Source organism: Sebastes fasciatus, chromosome 3, assembly GCF_043250625.1.
Source record: "Sebastes fasciatus isolate fSebFas1 chromosome 3, fSebFas1.pri, whole genome shotgun sequence".
In the NCBI taxonomy this organism is placed as follows: Eukaryota; Metazoa; Chordata; class Actinopteri; order Perciformes; family Sebastidae; genus Sebastes; species Sebastes fasciatus.
In genome coordinates, this window is record NC_133797.1 from 24513992 (window position 1) to 24534674 (window position 20683).

A 20683-nucleotide genomic window follows, 5' to 3' on the forward strand; every position below is an offset into this window, starting at 1 on the left:
ATGATGCTACAAGAACCCTTTTAAAGTCTGACAGTTTTTCATCCAGAAGTGAACATCATTGATATACAGTAGTTCTTTTAGGAATTGATTCTTAAAGCTGTTTTCAGTGATGAACACTCATGTGGATAACCTTTCACACAGCTCCGATATTCAATAAAATCCGGTTAAAGGGGACATATGCTCATTTCCAGGTTCATTCTTGTATTTCTAGAGCATGTTTACATGCTTTAAATTTTTCACATACTGTCTGTCTGAATATACCTGTATTCACCCTCTGTCTGAGACGCTCCGTTTTAGTGCCTGTCTCTTTAAAAAGCCCAGTCTGCTCTGATTGGCTTGTAAGAAAAATATGGTGCACCTTTGCAAAGGTAGATCTCAAGCTGTGGGCGATATATTCTAATGAGCCTGCATGTGACATAGGAAGGGGAGCCAAATCTGAATGGCTTGTTGAATCACATGTTTTCTGATCTAGACAGCCCACAAAAAACTGACTGGGTTGTCTTATTTCACAGTTTGTGAGTTGGTAGGAACTTCAGATACCCAAATGTATGTGTACAAGCATGATCCCCTTTAAACATAACATTTATTACACTCTCACTATACAGTAACGGAGCCACTGAACTGTGGATAATCACTTAAACTTCAATATTGTGGTTGGTATATTATTGGAGGAATCAAAATGATCGTGGTATTAAGGCATTTTCTCATTTACTCTACAGTTAAAGTTCAATTCTCTTTATTTTAGAGCCATTTTTCTTGCAGCCTTTTTTGTGTTAGTCATGACAGCATGCAGCCGATGGCACGCAGCCAAAATGACAGGACAGTTTAAGCAATTAATGCTCAAAGATATCAGCCAGTGAGTGAACTCATTTCAGATAAACTGCCAGTCCACCAAGCACAGCCTTATGATACCCTCTGGAATATCCCATCCTAACATATGCCTAATTGTTTACTACTGCTTGTTTACATAAATACAAAATGTTACAGGGGAGGAGGGATAGAGGGGGAAGGGGTGGGGGGGGGGAGTCAGTACACTATGAGACAGAGCCGCAGAATTAATAACAATTTGTGGCAGATAATTACTTATCAATTAAAGCTGTTATCCTGCCTAATTAGGCAACGTTCATTAAATTCAGCCAATTTAAACCTTAATCAAAGTTAGCAGGGCCTGACAGCTGAGCAGGGATCAGTGGAGGAGCGCCCCCCAGTGGAGGAGAGGGATGTGTGTGTGTGTGTGTGTGTGTGTGTGTGTGTGTGTGTGCGTGCGTGTGTGTGTGTGTGTGTGTGTGTGCGTGCGTGTGTGTGTGTGTGTGCGTGCGTGCGTGCGTGTGTGACAGTTTTCAGTTGTATTTATTATTTTTTTATTTTGTATTTTATTTTGTATTGTATTGTTCAGAGTAAGAATTAATGGCTTTTTCATTTTTACATTTCCCATTATTATGATTATTATGATTATTGTTGTTATTATTATTATTATTATTATTATAATAATGATAATTATTATTATTATTATTATTATTATAAGAAGTACTAAGATCCTTTACTGAAGTAAAAGCAGTAATACTACAAAGTAAATGGTCTGTTAAAAGTAAAAGTACTCAGATTGGGCCTTTCCAATTATTATTATTATTATTATTATTATTATTAGAAGTAGTAGTAGAAAAATAAATTCTGAGATCCTTTGCCGAAGTAAAAATAATAATACTTCAAAATAAGTGATCTGTTACAATTAAAAGTACTCAGATTGGGCCTTTCCAAATATTATTATAGAAATATTATTATTTTATTGTTGATGGACTAATGTGTAAGACGATACGATTTTACTTATTCTGTCAAATAAATGTAGAAGAGTAAAAAGTGCATTATTATTTCCTTTCAGTGTTTCAATCAAATGGAAATATTAAAGTAAAGCATGGCCAGGTTAACCTGCTGGGGGCCCTGGGCCCCACATTAACCCCCCAGTCCTCCCACTATCTGGGGGATATGGGAACATTACATGGCCCAAGGTTTGCTATGAGGCAATTTGACTTAACATAAACATATTAAAGTGGGAAAATGTGCCAGTTTCAGCACAATATCAGCTGAAATAATGAGACTAGATTTTGATCCAGACAGGGCCTGAAGGTCGGGTGATAAAGTTGGACCCACATGAATCTTATCAGCTGATATTTTGATTTGGTAATACACACATTATGCACATTCCCAAAAAAGTGACAGTTAATAAAGTTACCTGGAGATCCACTGATATGTAAAACATTAAAGTTACTCCAAACTTGTAGTTTCAAGTTTTTTAGTTTTACTTTAAAACTATGACCAGGTGCAGGTAAAGGTGTATGGAAACAACAGTTAATAAATACCAGTGTGTCAGTTAGGCTGATGATGTCACAGACCTAAACTTAACTTAAACGTTTCAAGCTTTGGTATCAATATATCAACACCCAGAATTTGATGTGTTACTTTATCTTACCAGACTCTACCCTAATAAAATAACTGAAAAACAATTACCACACAATGAACCTATGGGGCCCTGTAGTAGTTGCTCCCTCTGTCTTAAAAAGTGTACTGAAGTACAGTATTTTAGTCTATCCGTCTATCTGTCTGTCTGTCTGTCTGTCTGTCTGTCTGTCTGTCTATCTATCTGCCAGGGGGTCTGTGAGAAGCTTTCAGATCCATTCATTTAAATTATCATGTAATTTTTTCTTTTTACAAAAGGCTTCATAGTTCAACAAATAATATTTAAATCTACACTTTCAACAAGGACACTGCTGTTCATGTCCCGTGTAAAAACAAAATTAAACGTTGACCTTACGTTGTTTTATGCAACGTTGTTTGAAGAAAGAGAGTCTGCTAAGGGCGGTTGTTATTTATTTACGTAGTTACGTTACGTAGTTACGTAGTTACGTTATTATTTTAACACAAACCTTGATGTTTTTTCTAACCTTAACCAAGTAGTTTTGTTGCATAAACCTAACCAATCGTTTCACAACGTTACCCACGTTTCATTGAGCGTGATACGAGGATGATATGAAATGTAATTATGAAACTTTTTTTGATTCAGAAACATTGACATTCAACGTATCCCGTGGTTTGCAGAAACGTACAATACCAAAACATTTTTATGACGACTGGGTTGGTATAGTGGTTCATGGTTCTAATGTAACAAATGTATAACTCTTAGAATCTGCAAATATGTTTAATACTTGTCTAATATCTTTCTAATATATTTATCTTGTGTTGTTCTTTCATATAACTGAGCCAATAGAAGTGTAAAAAGTATATGTCAAATTATTCCTCGGGACATACATGAAGAGGTCCCCGGTATATTGTCTATCTTGTAAGGTAGGAACCTCTGGCCTAATGGAGTAAAAGTACAAGGTAGCAGAAAATGGGAATACTGAAGTAAATACTTCAAATACTTAGAAGTGCAGTACTTGAGTAAAAAGTTACTTTCCAGCAATTAAATATATAGTTTTTTACAAAAGCCATCATAAAAATCTCCCCTTGTGCACACAGTGGCTGGAGGTGTGACCCTCCTCCACCTTCTGCTCTACCCCGTCAGCTCTTCACTTCCAAGAACTGTTTTGGCCAATTGTCAACAGCACGCGCTTCTCGGGGCGCCTCGGCACGAGGAACGAGTTAATTAATATTGGCTCTTGTTTGGTCGAGTTAATGAATGAGTGAATTATGCACCTCTGGGACACCGCCTCCCCGATCGGTTTAAATTATCCCCCGCACCCCCTCTGCCGACATTGTCCTCCAATTTCCCCACTCTGATCCTGCACTGATGGGGTCCCTGTCACCAACCAGACCACCACACACACACACACACACACACACACACACACGCACACACACACACGCACACACACACACACACACACACACACACGCACAAACACACACGCACACACACACGTAGGCCGAGGCTACCCCTGCCGTCTCCATCTGTCTGTCTTTGTCCTGCTCGGGTGTATTTTAGCTCTTTGTCTCCAGCACATTTATTGACGCCTTTTTTTTTAATTCAACGCTTCTGTTCGACCTCGCATCGTCAGCTCAGGGTGGCAAATAACTTCCATCCCATTAACTCGTTTGAGAGGGGAGGCTAGTCAAACAAAGCTGGGCCGCAATCTGATCCTCACACACACACACACACACACGCACACGCACACACACGCACACGCACAGTCCTGTTGGTCAGAGAGGAGAAAAAAAAGATCCATATTATTTGCATTAAAAGCCTCGCGCCGTGAAATTCATTTATAATTACAAAGCGGGGTGCTGTGTGTGTTATGCAGATCAGGGACATGTGTGTGTGTGTGTGGAGTGAATGGCTCGGATTGGTTATTTTGTGATATGCTAACACGGAATGTATGGTGACAGATTGCAATTATCCCGTTATTGTAATTGTCAAAGTCAATTCACTGCAGGCTGCATGAACACGACCTGGGATTTACATATGACTCACATTTGACCATTTTTTTTAAACCTGCAGTAGGCAGAATGTTTTTGGCATCAGTGCGCAAAAATTCCATAATAACCTTTCAGCATAAGTGTTCTGAGAGATAACTACACTTCTGCACCTCCTCATGGTTTACAGGTTTTAAAAAATAGCTGTGATGGGAGACTTTGGCCAATCACAGCGTTCCTATTGGCTGTGATCCGGCTGGTGGGCGGTGCTCGATATTTCCTCAACTGATCTCAATACTGCTGCCGGGTCAGAAACTTTCTAATTTTACAGCTAAACAGAACACTACAAGATGTTTCTGAAAACATTTGAGGCCAGAAATAGGCATTACAGTAACAGAATATTAATTCATATTTGATCCTCGCTGCCTAGTTTGACCGTTTGATCGGAGTTTGTGAGTGATTGACAGCTGCTCAGAGACGACAGGTTCCTGCTCGACTCTGATTGGTTGTTTTCCTCCGGTCTGTGAAATCTTGCAGATGCCATTAGGAGCATCGGAGGACACCGGAGGACAAAGAGACACATGATTTTTTTCAGATTACCTGTCTCATGCACTACTGTCAGAATGTAGCGACCGTTTTATGAAAGTAACTTTTTTTAATCATATTTGCTCCAATTCTACCTATTGCTGCTTTAGGTCTAGTTTTAAAACAGTCTGTGCTTTAACAAACACACATCTGGCTGTCACCTCAGGATAGACGATGACATGATGAAGGTTGTTTATTTATTAATGATGTAATAAGTGTAGATTTTATCTGTTATGAAATGAACATAATGCATTTTAGCATCTGGTAAAAGTAATGATTTAAATTTTTTGTCCTATTAAGAGAAGATTCTGCAAAACAGCTGCACTAACTGGCTGAAAATATGCAGTAAATCTATGATAAAGCTGTTGACTGTGAGTTTAAATGTCACCACTGACCTGCAGTGTTGGGTGACATCCTTATTATAAGACTTAGGCTAGTTATCTGAAATAATAGTCTATCTCTATTTAATTATACCCCCGCGACAACATAGTCGATGGTTTATAGCGCTCCGCGTGTCCATACTTCAATCCGTTCGTCCTTCTGTCCGTTCACGTGTCACACCTTCGTTTCTGGAGCAGAACTCGGAAACTATTTAACTTAGGAACTTCAAATTGGGTATGATGGTTGACATTGTGATCTTGCTGTGCCTTTTGGGGGTTAGAAGTCCAGGGTGCCCAACATTTTTGAAAGCCAAAAACTGTGTTTTGAGACTTCAATTTCGTTTCCGGACTAGAACTCATTCCATTATTTCCAAAAGGGCAAAACCTTTGGCCCTCAAGCAGTGAGCATGGCTCACATAACCCCTGCTCACTTTTGCCTTGTTGTCAAACAAGCTATGGGCCTATACTGAGTATCCCGTATGTGTGTGACGAGGAGGTCATTGAGTTAAAAGGCCCCTAAAATATCTCAGTGTTTTCACTTACTGTATGCGCCGCTCATCCTCATGGACCTCCAGCGCCCCTGTGTGGTGAACAAGGCACAGAGCAGGTACTCTCTGCATCTCTGTGTACACTGCAAGAACAACAGCATAATAATAAGAATAATTGTATTTATATACTTAAATATATCAGTAATTTAACAGTAACAAAATAATTTAAATATGGCCATCTTATCATAGACGATTCTGGATTATGAGCAGAAGCAAAAGACATTTTCATTCCTAACAACACAGCATTTCCTTTCACTGAGCATCAACTAGAGAAAGAGGGGAACAGGTTAGTGACAGCAGCTGACTACTTGCTGAGCAAAGTATGTTGCCTACAGTATTTTATCCATGCTCTCATTATTACTATCATTGAATGTATAAAAACATAAGGTATGCACTGACTAATACAAAGAATGAAATGTTTTGCCTCAATCCTTTTCACACCACCAAAAATAACAGTGCAATGCACACATCACACTATAGATGGCGACTTCCTTATTATGCACAGTTTGTAGTTGTTTGATTAAAAACAACTGTATTTAGTAAAATGCACCATGTGAGGGCAAAATAAAACAAAAATAATAAAGGTGATAGCCCCCTCTACAGGACAGGATCACAAAATGACATATAACGCAGGACGTGCTTAATATTTGCAAACTAATTTGCAAATAATCAAATTACTAAAAAGCAACTGACCTACAGTAACCCTGCAGGGCTTTTGAGGACCCTGACGGTTTGCAGTCTAATCTATCTTTGAGTGCAGTCTTCAGCTCTAAAATCCTCAAAGATAAAAGTGTGTTTCTGACACGTCGACGTGGTTGTAGGATAGTTTCCATCTCCTCAGCCTGACGGGTGGCAGCAGTCTCTGGCTTTATCGAAAATCCACTACAGCTGTATCTTTAAACATCTGCTGGTTCTCCTTCACTGAGCAGACATCACTACCCTGATGGCTTAACAGTTCCTCTTTTTAAAAAAAAAAAATGGTGAAGCTTTCAGAGGTGGCATGTGACAATCTTAGACAACCTGCTGATTCATCCCAAAATAGAACAAAAATCTATGAAAAAGTACATAAAAGTGACCCAGCATTTTCTGTTTAGGGCCCGTCAGTCACCATGGGTCACAAAACACAGTGAAAATGTGAATTCTGTTGGAGTCCCTCTGTTTACTTTTATGCATAGTTTCCTAATTTAAAGATTAATTCATTAGTTTTGTTTAAGTGTTTTGTTTTATCTAATTGTTTATTTTTGATCTTATTTTATTAAGTGTTTTATTTTCCATCTTATGTTATGCATTATATGTATTCTATTTCATATTATTTTTATCTATTGTTTCTTTTTTATCTCATTTTATCAAGTGATTATTTTCCATCTTATGTTATGCATTGTATGTATTCTATGTCATATTATTTTTTTCTAATTGTTTATTTTTATCTTATTTTATTAGGTGTTTTATTTTCCATCTTATGTTATGCTTTGTGTTTTTTATTTCATCCTATTTTTCATTTTCATCTTATTTTATCAACTGATTTATTTCCCCTGTTTTATGTTCATTCTATGTTTATTTTGCATTATTATAAAGCACTTTGTGCTGCATATTATGCACATTGAATTAGAATGACATAAATGGGTTTATTGACTCATCTTTCTATAAACATAATGAAGCTAGCAGCCGGTTAGCTTAGCTTTGCACAAACACTGGCAACAGGGGGAACAGCTAGATAACCTCTGTTACAAAGGTAACAAAAATCCGCCTACCAACACATCTAAAGCTCTTTAAACAACACCTTAAATCTTGTTTGTTTAATCTGTACACAAACTGAAGTGTAAAGAATGAAACTCTGGGTAGTTGCCAGGCAACCAGAGCATCCAGGAAGTGAGTCTGGACTCTGGGTAGTTGCCAGGCAACCAGAGCATCCAGAAAGTGAGTTAACGTTACTGCACCAAAAGTCCTTCAAACAGCAAACTGTCGGTTTTATTCTTCTATTTTTGTGTGAACAAACGAGATGTTAATTATTCGTGAGTTTTAGAGGTACAGGTAGGTGGATTTGTTTTCAGTGTTTGTGCTAAACTAACTCTGGTGTTGTTGTTGTTTTTTTAAAGAGCCGCTGCCGCCATTTCTTTTACCGGAAACCGCTTATTTTATTTATAATATTTTATTGTTCAACACAGGCAATTTCGGTAGAATATGACTATAGAATAGGAATAATTTTGTTTTAGCAGCGTACCTCTGCTGCTGGGAGCTGACATTACAACGGGACGAACAATTGACTAGCAATATACGTCCTTCGTCTAAGCCAGGGGTCAGCAACCTTTACTATCTAAAGAGCTATTTTAGGCAAAAACAACAACAAAAAAATCTGTCTGGAGCCGCAAAACATTTGAGCATTGTGATGAAGGTAACACAGTTTATAGTCTAAGTATATAGTATATAAGTCTAATGCAGTGAGGGCCAAAGAGCAAATGTACGACGGAGTATTAGGGGCACATTGAGGGAAAAAACATCTGCGGTTTTACTGAATAAAGATGTAATATTACGAGAAAAAAGTCATAACTTTACGAGAAAAAAAGAAAATAGCACGTAAAATTACTACTTTATAATATAATGACTTTATTCTCGTAATACTGCGACTTTCTTTTCTCGTAAACCTTTGACTTTATTATCATCATATTACGACTTTTTTTCTCGTAAACCTATGACTTTATTCTCATATTATGACTTTATTCACATAATATTATGACTTTATTCTCATAATAACATGACTTTATTCTCGTAATATTATGACGTTATTCACATAATATTATGACTTTATTCTCATAATATCATGACTTTATTCTCGTAATATGACTTTATTCTCGTAATATTATGACTTTATTCACATAATATTATGACTTTATTCTCGTAATATTATGACTTTATTCTCGTAATATTATGACTTTATTCTCGAAATCTCAGATTTATTTTTTTTCCTCAATGTGGCCCTAATACTCCGTCGTACCATAGACCTACAATCATAATACATAAAAATAAAAATGTAAACAAAACACAGTTATTCATTTCCATTTTTAAAAACCCACAGGGAGCCACTAGAGAGGAGCTAAAGAGCCGCATGTGGCTCCAGAGCTGCAGGTTGCTGACCCCTGACCCCTGACCCCTGCACTAGCTAACCAGCTGAATTCAACTCAACCCTCTTTAGCTACTTCCTGTCTGTCAGCTGCATTAACAAACATGGAAATACAAAGTTTACCCATTTAGTTATGTTGTCAAGTTTGAGAAGGTCTATTTCCTTTCAGTTAAAAACAACATTTTAATTGTGTTAGTAGCCTAAGCTTATTTAAATGTGTTTAATTAATGTAAATAACAGCGATAAAAGAATACACTCTTATAGGCCTATTAAACTGATATTATGTATGACTGGTATTTCAACAAATATTCACCTGGTATTGGCTGCAGCTCAGTGCAGAGGTGATTCACCTGGTGACGTCAGCGCACACACACACACCTGCATCAACTTGTTCTTAATGAAGCCCTTCATGTCTCGTTGAAACACACGCAGCCACACAGAGAGTCTGCTGCTGCTGTGTTTGTCCTGTTGTTGATGGCTGAGTCTCGGAGAGTCCAGTTGACCACGCTGTCCTGTGATGATGGACCTTCATCCTCTGAGCAGCCGGCCTCGGCCCACAAACCTCCGTGTAGTAGTGCTGAGCAGCAGAAACACACCACAGGTTCAGACACCGACACCGTCAGACTGCTGCTCAGCTTGTTTGAGCCTGATGACAGCCGCTTCCCGGAGTTCAGCTACACTCAGCTCGTTGACAACCAGGTGGGATTTTATTCTGATTTCTGCTCCAGTAGGACTTCAATTTCAATATGCTGCAGCTAATATATAGGTTAGGGTTTAAAAACAAACAAAGAAATCAATCCACAGGCTACCTCACATGTCTTAACTTGTAACCTGTTAGTATGAACATGTTTAAAGGGGTCATGACTCGACTTTTATCAATTAACAAATACAATCTGTCCATTTTTAGAATGTTTTTAAAATATAATTTAGCACATTTGCACTTTTCTCCTTATGTGCATTTCACATCAATATGATGATTAATCATAATGAAAATACTTTAAATAAGAAATTCATAGGAATAACAGTTCTAATTTTGACTTTTTAATAAGCTAATTGATTAAAATCAAACATTAAAGATGTTCTGCTATTAACTACTTTGCCAAATGCTGTTTTAGTCATTTAAAAAAATATCTGACTGGGTTTACCTTTTTATTTAACCATTTAACTGTTTTACTTTTTCAAAATAGAAATAAAATGAACATATAGTGACTTTAGTTAAACTTTTCCAGTATTGCACTATTTAAAAATGTATGCACATTAAAACAAATTGTGAAGATTTCTTTTCCCACATCACCACATTTTCCAATTTTCGATTTTTTTTAAATATAATTTAGCAAACACTTGCTGGTTACAGCTGTGCTTTTTCTCTTTATGTGCATTTCACATCAATATGATGATTAATCATAATGAAAATACTTTAAATAAGAAATCTGTAGGAAAAACAGCTTATTAAAAAGTCAAAATCGGAACTAAGTGATTAATATCAAACATTAAAGCTTTTCTGCTATTTAATACTAAATACTGCCAAATACTATTTTTATTCATTTAAAAAAAATATCTGACTGGGTTTACCTTTTTAAGATTACTGTTTGTTTTTTTTCAAAATAGAAATAAAATAAACACAGTGACTTTAGTTAAATTTTTCCAGTATTGCACTACTTCAAAATGTATCCACATTTAATTTTTTTTGTGAATATTTTTTTCCCACATCACCAGTTTTATTTTAGTACATTAAAACATGGAGGATCCTTTTGCAATTAATACTTATTGTATTAGAAATTACACGCTTTCTTTCAACTCACTCAAGATTGTTTGGCCTTTTCTGTGATTGAGTTTGTGTTGGTTTCCCCCATCCCTACAGTATGTCACATGGAAGTTCAGCATATCAAAGGTTTATTTGCCCTAAATGGCTTCACAACACACAAAGGCCCTGCTGGAAAACCAGGCACACAAAGCTGGCTACAATATGACATCACTACATTTAACCATGACATGAAAAACTAAAGCGACTAGATTATTTTGAACTGAGCTAAAAGTGTGACTATAAGACACAGAACTGTTTTTATTTTGTGTAAAATGTGTGATTGATATGAGACTTTACATATTTTCAGATCAACCAAACAAAAGATGAAATCCCACTAAGCAGATTTGAGGAGGAAGAAATGAGAGAGGAGGATGAGGTCGCTGCTATTTCAAAGAAATTGGAAGAAAAATATGTGAGTGGCTTTTCTTTGCAAACCTGAATTATTGGTCAATATAACCGATTTCTCAAGGGACGCTTTAGTCAAATGAAGACCAGTGTGCGTGCGAACTCTTCATCAAAATGGTGTCAAATGGCACAACAATATTAAGTATCCTCTTGTTGCAGGGTGACAAACCGAAGGAGAAGAAGGACCGCATTCAGGACTTGATTGATATCGGATTCGGTTATGATGAAGAGGATTCTTTCATTGACAACTCTGAGGCTGTGAGTCAGTGTCAAATCACACATTTCAATAACCCATCATATATTTGTTATATCAGCATCTTTGAAGACCTGTTGTGTTGTACAAAGACATAGTTTTGATATACTGTGTCTAGGTCTTTGTTTTTTCCTGTAGGAATTAGGAATTTGGGGCTTTTTAGCAGTTTACTTCAATCCCTGATCGATATCCTCTCTGCTCGAGCAATGACTCATTGTGAAGGCAGTTCACTCAAGTCTCAAAATCCAAATGCGTTATTCTAAAAAAAAAAAGTGGTCTGACTGTCCTCTGCTCAGAAATGTGTTCCCTGTGTTTTATCTTTCCCTTCAAACTTGTCCCCAATTTTGTCATTTAGAGGCCCATCAATCTTCCTCAAACTTTTCTTTGGCTTATCTTAATATTTTTCTAATTGACAATCTATTATAATCAAATTCTAATATTGCGTCTGGCTGGTCTCTGTAGTACGACGAATTTGTGCCGGCCTCCATCACAACCAAATTTGGTGGATTCTATGTAAATTCGGGCGTGCTGCACTTCCGCCAGGCTTCAGAGACGGCGGACCTCGCAAAAGAAAAGGAAACACTTGAGCCTTCAAAAGTAAGTAGTGCATCTAAAAAAAACATGCAAAGCATTGTAATGGATGTGTTGATATTCTCATGGATCAGATTTCAATTTAAACCATAACACCCACATAGTCTTTTTTAGGGGGGTACAGGGGGTCTTTAGGGGGAGATAGCAGGTCAACAGTAGATGTCACATAGAAGTGGTGTACATCACCTGAAAGCTGGGAACCTGAAGATTATTTTGAGATGCAGCTCTTAATATTAATTAATTCAAATAAATTGTGTATACGGGCTTAGAACATTAGGATAGAAGTTTGATAACAATGCTCAATAATCCCTCAAAAAGACCACATTAAGACACCAAGACCTTGAGGAACACCATAGAAAAACCCATGCTGTGATTTGGTTTCAAAAACGTTTGATATTTGGAAATTTCTGCAAGAATTGCATATTTGTTGATCGGATGGCGAGCACTTCTATTCTGGAAACTGCTCAGAAACCCCCTTATTGTCAATCTACCTAGGAAAGCCATCCATCCTCTGAATGCTCTAGGTCTCTAGTTTGTGGTTATAAAGTTTCATGAGGCTGTGATTATCCTAGAGGTCACCACAGGTCATTTTATACAGTGAGGTCAAGTTTAAAAAAAACGGGTATCACTACAATTAAATGGCTACTATGGAGGCTAACATCATCACACATTAATACAATTGGGCTCATTGGATCCACAAGAGTCTCAGCTTTACAGCTTACAGTGACCTCTTAAAGACAGAAATGTATCATAAGTGAATGACTGCCAAAACTGTTCTTTGTACCAAAGTTTTCAACACCTTCAAACATGATTTTTTTAGAAACGTAAAGTTAATGGCGTACCAGAGAAGCCAAAGAAGAAGCGCTGCAGAGAAGGTGGAGAGATGATGACCAATGTGGAGCCTAAGTCAAGGTGAGGCTTACCAAATGTTACCTCTTGCATAGAGCCAGTTTGACTGATGCTAGAACAGTTTGTTTAAAGGTCCAGTGTGTAACAATTAGGGGGATCTATTAGCATAAATAGAATAGAATATTAATAAGTATGCTTTCTTTAGTGTATAATCACCTGATAAGAATCATCGTATTTTCGTTACCTTAGAATGAGCCGTTTTTATCTACGTAGGAGTAGGTCCTCTTCACGAAGTCCGCCATGTTTCTACAGTAACCCAGAACAGACGAACCAAACTCTGTTAACTTTTCCTGCTTGGGCCGCAGGCGATAACGTTACTCGCTCCTGTCGCCACCGCTCCTTCTCTCTCGCTTCACCACTCACTTCCCTCGTACACACACACAATACGCACTGGCTCTGCTGAAATGGCTCTAGAGAGGGACATTCGCGTTTTCACGTCGGCCACTATAGCTCTCCAACACGCTCGGCACACGGGAGAGGTTTCAATTGGTTGCAATCTCCTCACCTCACCGCTAGATACCGCCAGATCCTACACCCTGGACCTTTTAATAAAATTCTCAAAATGATTTTCTCATAAGCGTAACATATTTATCTTGTAGCACTTTGTCTGAAACTGGACCGAATGACGAGATGATGACAGTGAAGAAGAAGAAGAAGAAAAAGGCTGCTGGCACATTGAGCGTCACCAGCATGTTGAAAAAGTTCCAAAGAGAGAAGGAGAAGGAACAACAGAAGATAGAGAAAGCAAATCAGAGGAGCGCTGCACTCCTGGGTGCCATCACAATCCCTCTGTGCCCGGCAGACGCAGGCGGCGGTGGCGGCTCAGGACTGACCGACCCTCTCCTCAGTTTAATTGGCTCCACCAATGACCACACTCTGATCCAAGCAGCCAACGCGGTGGATTTTGATATCGATTTAGACTCTTTATTAGATGTCACTGAAGAGACTTCGTCACCAAAGATGGCTCCTCAACCTACAACAGAAGCGCAGCTTTTCAGACCTAAAACGGATGATCTGACCGCGTCTGATGCTGCTCCTCAAGTCCAACCTCCAAATACAGAGACCAATCTGCAGCTGAAGCCTCAGTCAGAGCAAATCCAGCTCCCGTCACAAACCAGCTCCACCTCAGCTCATCAGTGTGTCCCGCTGCCAGAGGGACTTCCACCACGACTGGAAGACAGCATTAGAAAACTCATGGTGGTAAGGTCATTTTGTTATTAGAGTATGCTGAAGCGAGGATGTTTCAGATTGTTGACAGATTAAACACCTGTGAATACCATTAATTGTAAATGGTAAATTGCAGGATGGATGCACAGATGACGTGTGCTCATTTTTCAGGTTGCCAAGACCTCGGAGGGAGAGTCGAAACTCAAGTTTTTCACTCCAAAAATCAACTCAATCTTGCTAGAGTGAGTCATCCAAAAACACATGTTTGCATTTTGGCAACTATTGTCTTAAACCAGCAGCATTCTGGGAATCATTAACCAGTTTAGACTTCAAGATCAGATCGGATTTGTCTGGAATCCAGTTGTAGATATCAAAGATGCGTGCACATTAATATTCCACTATTATTTTGAATATGACAATAATCAAAATTTTATACGAGTCATGTAAACAGCATATTCTGTTTGGCTATTCTGAATTAGGTCTTATTCAGAATGGAGCATTTTCTCATTCAGACATGTGAGATATGCTGATATTATTCAGGTTTTAGGAGCATTCTTTGGACATGTATACAGCGCATTCAGAATATGCGTCTCAGTTGTGTTTTTTGGGGGGTTGTGATGCACGGCCTCTGTGCGTTGTACACAAACCAACTAGCCGACAGTTTGTAGAGATGCATGCCCAAAATAAAAGCCCATATTTCTGGTAGGAAGGAGAAACGCCACTACTTTTAAACATTATGAAAGACTTCATGTCAACAGGTTTTTGGATATGCACAAATATCGCAATGCCGACCTTTTCAACTGCGGTTGAAGGAATGAAAGAGGAAGGTTGTGTTCACATGGCTGCATGTAAACGGGAATATTAGTGAAATATGTGGTACACAGCCTCATGTCCCCTCCGGATGAATTGTAGTAACTTTGATGATTTCATTTTTGATTTAATGCCATCGTCAGGCCAACATTTTTCCAATACTATGGTTTATGATCAAATACCTGCAACACTAATGACATTCCCATGAGCCTCAGCTGTACTGTGTGTTTACTGCTACTTGGCAAATTTTATCATGCTAAAAAACTAAACTTAAGATTTTAGATTTTGGGGTGAACTGTCCCTTTTTAATACTACTTTTACATACCTACACGCATTCATACGATGATGAAATGCTCATTAGGGGCAGTGTCTTGCTCAAGGTCAAGAACTACCGTCTCACATGCAGTGGTGGCCTAAAGGTGTGGAAGGATAGGTGAAGAGAAGTGAGCTCGTGGCCGGTTCAATCCCCCGGACCGGCAGGATAAATCTGGGCGGGGAAAGTGAAGAAAAGAAGCACTTGCCCCTCCCTCATTACCACCACTGAGGTGCCCTTGAACAAGGCCCTTAACTCCAACCGCTGCTCCGTTACCTGCAGATCAAAATGTGGTTGTACTGGGCAGATGTGAATGTGATCAGGGTGATCCTGAAAAAGGTGGACCTCCCATGAATAAGTAAAGGTGAAAAAAACAAAAACACATCTAGGTTATAAATCAGGCGTTGAATCGTGTGTTCCTTGCTTTAGCTGCCCATAGTAATATTAATCACAGTTTTTACGTGCGTAGTTCAGCTCTCTCGCTGTGTCTTGATCCAGTATTGAGGTGCAGTGTCGGGAACAGGGCGTCCAGTTGCGCTCCAAGGTGTACACACACCTGTCGTCTTTCCTGCCCTGCAGCAGAGACACACTCCTCAAACGCGTAAAGAAACTGTTCCTCGCATACATGGTGAGTGTGTTTTAAATGCTTGAATCCATTACAGGTAGTTGTTCAAGTTTTATATCTGCATGTGACTCGCTTCTTGAATGTGACACTGACCAGGAGGAGGAGCCCACTGATGAGGAGGATCCCATGCAGAAACTGAAGGAGGCCATCGGCAGAGCTATGCCCGAGCAGATTGCATGTTTCAATGAAAACTGCCAAGTATACGAGCAAGTCAAGGCTTCAAAGTAAGTTCATCAGCATATACTGTATCTTGCGTAATGGAAAAAGATAATTTAATTTACTTGTTTTGACGCGTACTGTTAGATTGCTAGTGGTCATTTTTACTTGAATCGCCACTTCAAAAACACAACATTGTAGGGAGTTCTCTTCCAAAAAAAAAAATGTAATTAAAATGCCAGAAATCAATTATTTCGTACTGATTGACATGACGTTAGAAACGTTAACTTGAATTGAGGTTGCCAAAAACATGTGATGGAATAACTGCACTAGGTGGCATTTATCTATTAATGTAAAATCTGTCTACTGATCCTCCTTCAATCGAGACCGTGACACCCTCTTAAGGTTTCAATCCTGAAGTGTGTGTTTTATCTTCTAGATCTTATTAGAAGAATCGGTGATATTTGAAATTTCAAAGCCTTATTTGTTTCCTTTTATATGCACAAACATGTCCGTGCATCCAAAAATTGCTGTAGCCTATACATAATTTGATGCAGTGTGCCTCTTTTCGAATAGGGTTTGGGCACATTGGAGATGTATCTTTATCTTTCAGGGCAGCAGAGGAGGAGAAAGAAGGCAAACAGAAAGTGAATGTTGGCCCAGAGGACAATGTGGAGGAGAAAGGTGGGAAAAGAGGAGGAGGTCCTAAGAAGTCGTTCAAATGGAACGAAGAGATCAGGTCAGATACAATGAAGATCACTAGATTATGTGAAATTTTAGTTAAAGGGTCCATTATATATCATTCTGTAGCTTCCCAGTGGTGTTCCTTATGTATTCGACCAAAATGTGAATGTTCGGATTTGAAGTATGTAAGTTTTAGCGTCAAAATGCTATTTTCCCATGCCCCTCTACAAACTTTTTCCCATGTGACCTGACGTAGGTTTCTAAATGATGACGCTGCTACGTATACAGTATATATACCTCCTTAGTCAGTGTATTAATGTCACATACAGCAACTTAAATGCCAGTCAGCATGCTCCCAGTTTGGAGAAGCAGACAGGAGTACCGACACAGAAGCTGAGCAATGTACCGCTGTGTGGACGCCACGTTAGTGAGGTAAAGTAGCTCTGGACGGGAGCAGCAGAAAGATTTATTTTAGCCACGTAAAAGAAATATCAGTTTAAGTGCACATTATATTTAGAATATTGTCAACGCTTTACATCGCCATCAAACAGCCCTTTCCGACAGGGAATACATACAACCCCACTTAAAAAAACGAACCCTTTCAGTTATTTCCAAACATAGCACAGCTAACATTAACTCAGCTAGTGCTAGCGTCTACATTATTCATAACCTTATTGATTAGCTTACTTTGGAAACCTACATCACTGCTTTTTGCCAACAGCTGAAAAAACAGAAAGGAACACAGATGGACCCACCCTTTAATTAAGTAACCTGCTTTAGTGCACATTATACCATGTTTACTTTGTGTCAACATAATCATATTTTCTCTCACACAGGGAGAGCTTGTGTCAGGTGTTAAAGCTGAAAATGGAGAGGTATAAAAAGGAAAGTAAAGGGAGTCGGGAGATGGAGAACCACCTGAAGACCTTGTTAGACAATGAGATCCAACCGCTTTGGCCAAAGGGGTGGATGCAATCTAGGTATGTGACACTGGTGCAAGTTCACACCTTCAGTTTTATACTTTTAGAAGTTCTTCTTTACCTGATTGTACATTCAGACATGCCCTTACTCGACATTTGTTTGTTCAGGGTGCTGATACGGGAGAGCAGGAAAATGTTGAACCTTTTTACGACATTACCGTGAGTACAATATACCTGTAACTTTATCTCTTTTTATTTGTATGAATTTCTAGATGCAGTTAAAAGCTGCTGCTCTTTTCTTATTTTTTTTTGTAAAAGGAAGTCAAACACAAATTTACTTGATGTGTTCTCAGAGTAAAGAGGACCCGGCCTGAGAAGAAGCAGCCGTCCATCAGTGGTCCTCCTGCTACGTCAGATGGCTGCAGCGTTCTCCAGGGCCCTCCATTACCGAAAGGACTCCCCAAAGAAGAAAAAGACGACGTCATTATCGTGTGTTCAAATATCTGCAACTCTATGTCGCTTGGTACTGAGAAGAAGGAAGCTACTGCCTTGAAAAAAGCGGAGGGTAAAACAGTGGCAGTGGATGCTGGTTCCTCTACACCTGTGAAGGTCAACGCCACATCTGCTCCATCTCAGTCACTCCTGGATCTCCTTGCCGATCAAGCGTTGGCTCGGGAGCAACCGTTCTCCATTTCCCAGGAGCTCCTTGCAGCAGCCGTTGCAAAATACAAACGTTCAGTTCAGCACTGGAGCTTTGGGGTGGACACCAAAAGTCCTCCTCATCCTCCTCCGCCTCCTCAGTCCAGCCCTGTCGGGTTCCCACTGAGCGGGGTGTGTCATGTTGTTTTGCCCCAGCTGCTGCCGGTTGGAGACTTTGCCAGGCACATGGATGCTGACCATGTGCAGGTCATCTCTGATGATGACATCACTATACAATGACAGCATTTACACACAGTAAGTTTTATTCCTATTTTGTTGTTAAAACTTTGGGTGACCTTAAAGTTATTTCCTTAAAAGGGAACTCCAGTTATTTAGTATTGCACTTCTATAAAGTTGGGTGACTTACAAGAGACTGATTTTAAAAAACGAATCAATTAAAGGGATAGTTTGGGTGTTTTGAAGTGGGGTTGTATGAGGTACTTATCCATAATCAGTGTATTACGTACAGCAGATGACGGTTGGCACGCCCCCAGTTTGGAAAAACAGACAGGAGTACCAGCATGGGAGCAAAGCAATGTACTACTGTGGACGGGGGCAACAGCAAAACATATTTTAGACACCTACAAGAAAGGCTCACTTAAAAAATCCATATCGGTTTCAGTGTATGCTATATTCTGGATATTTTCACCACTTTACCTTGCCGTCAGACAGCCCTTTCCAACAGGGAACTGAAGCTGTTGTATCCATCTATAATCTCACCAAAGCCACCAGACTCCATTGGAAACAAAAAACAGTAATTTTACCTCGCAGAACACGTGAGTTGCTGGTCTGTTTTTTTTTCCAATGGAGTCTGGTTGCTCTGGCGACAGCATAGATGACGGCTTCAGTTCCCAGTCGGAAACATAGATTGTATAGCTGTCTCACGACAAGGTAAACTGGCAAAAACATTCTAAAACTGTTTTTTTTTTTTTTTTTTTTTAGGTTTCTTTTAGGTGTCTAAAATACGTTTTGCTGCTGTCCCTGTCGACAGCAGTTCATTGCTTTGCTCCCGTGCTGGTACCCCTGTCTGTTTCTCCAAATTGGTGGCGTGCTGACAATCATCTACTGTAGGTAATACACTATGGATAAGTACCTCATACAACCCCACTTCAAAACATCCAAATTATACCTTTAAAATCAAAGCAATCTACATTTCCCAGCCTACATTAGATTTGATTGAAAGCTCAAGAAAAAGCTAGTCAGTAAATCTTTAATTCATATTTTTTATATACATTTTGGTAATAAAAACATGAAGCTGACGAACAGCTAAATTACCATCAATAGACATTTTTTTTTAAGATGAAAACAATGCAACAAGCAAAGCAAGTGAAGGGTACTATTTTTTGCCGAAGTACAACCCAAAGATTTTGTTTTGTAGACTTGGAAAATAGAAAATGATATGACTTTTATGCATTTGTCTTTTCTTTCTAGATGGGAGCAGTTTCCTTGGAGCTGCACTGGACACATGATGGGATTCTAACAAACACAAACAGTTACGATACCAACGTCAGCAGTGGAAATGAGCTAATATTAATCGGATAAATTGTGGTACTCGGCTGAAGATGTGCTTTCTGTCATCTTCACTAGTATTTAGAAGAGTATGTCATCCGAGATGGGAAGTAATTTAAGGGATTAATACTTGTGGTTTTTGACCCCTGAAAGGAGAAGTGGCACTTTTACCAATGAGACGTAAACTGACATCCCACCACTTATCTGTTTCTGATCAAACCTTATGAGAAACATCAAAAATCCCCTGTGACGATGACCCGTTGACTGACTTGTATTTGTGACTGATTTACTTTGAATTAATAAATAATAATAGAGCTTACATGTTGTGTAGCTATTTGTTTTTAGCTTAATGTCTTGTGAGGTAGAGCGACTGAAGCAATTCTGAGCCTTATGTTTTAGTATTGATGCAGTGCACCCAATAGACTAGTTTTTAGAAAAAAAATGTGTGTGTGTGAACAGTTAAAGTGGCCTGACTACTATAGAGAGGCGAAGTCCCTCCCCTTCCGGTGGACCCCATGGGACCTTATTTTGGAAAAAATATGTACGGTAGTCAATGGTGAGAGACAACGTTTTTTTGATCCCGTTCGAATTGTGACATGAATCAAACATGTTTGTCAATTTAAAACCTAATTTTGCAAGTCAAGAAAGTTTCAGATTGTCGTATGATTTTGTGTGAAACTGCTCAGTGAACTACATCTCATCTCGCACTATATACGTCACCAACACTAGCTAGCTAGCTTAGCTATGTTCCACGCACAAATTAATTCTTACCTGATGTGTTTTATCCAGCGACTCTTGGT

The 20683-nt window shown here is 38.9% G+C and overlaps 1 protein-coding gene across 2 annotated transcripts; it reads left to right on the plus strand.

The window, feature by feature from the left end:
- The first annotated feature begins 9395 nt into the window (after positions 1-9395).
- Positions 9396-20202, plus strand: LOC141764486 (ubinuclein-1-like). 2 transcript variants are annotated; one of them, XM_074629763.1, is made up of 14 exons: positions 9396-9737; positions 11150-11254; positions 11407-11505; positions 11963-12097; positions 12912-13003; positions 13600-14200; positions 14339-14409; positions 15789-15918; positions 16012-16139; positions 16685-16810; positions 17592-17735; positions 17844-17894; positions 18029-18629; positions 19317-19729. In XM_074629763.1, exons 1-13 carry the CDS (start codon positions 9513-9515, stop codon positions 18612-18614), a joined length of 2493 nt encoding a protein of 830 aa, XP_074485864.1. In that variant the 5' UTR covers positions 9396-9512; the 3' UTR covers positions 18615-18629; positions 19317-19729. The 2 variants fall into 2 exon arrangements, with proteins under 2 accessions (XP_074485864.1, XP_074485863.1); XM_074629762.1 differs by lacking the exon at positions 19317-19729 and adding an exon at positions 19806-20202 and having other exon boundaries at positions 9397-9737.
- Positions 20203-20683: the final 481 nt, after the last annotated feature.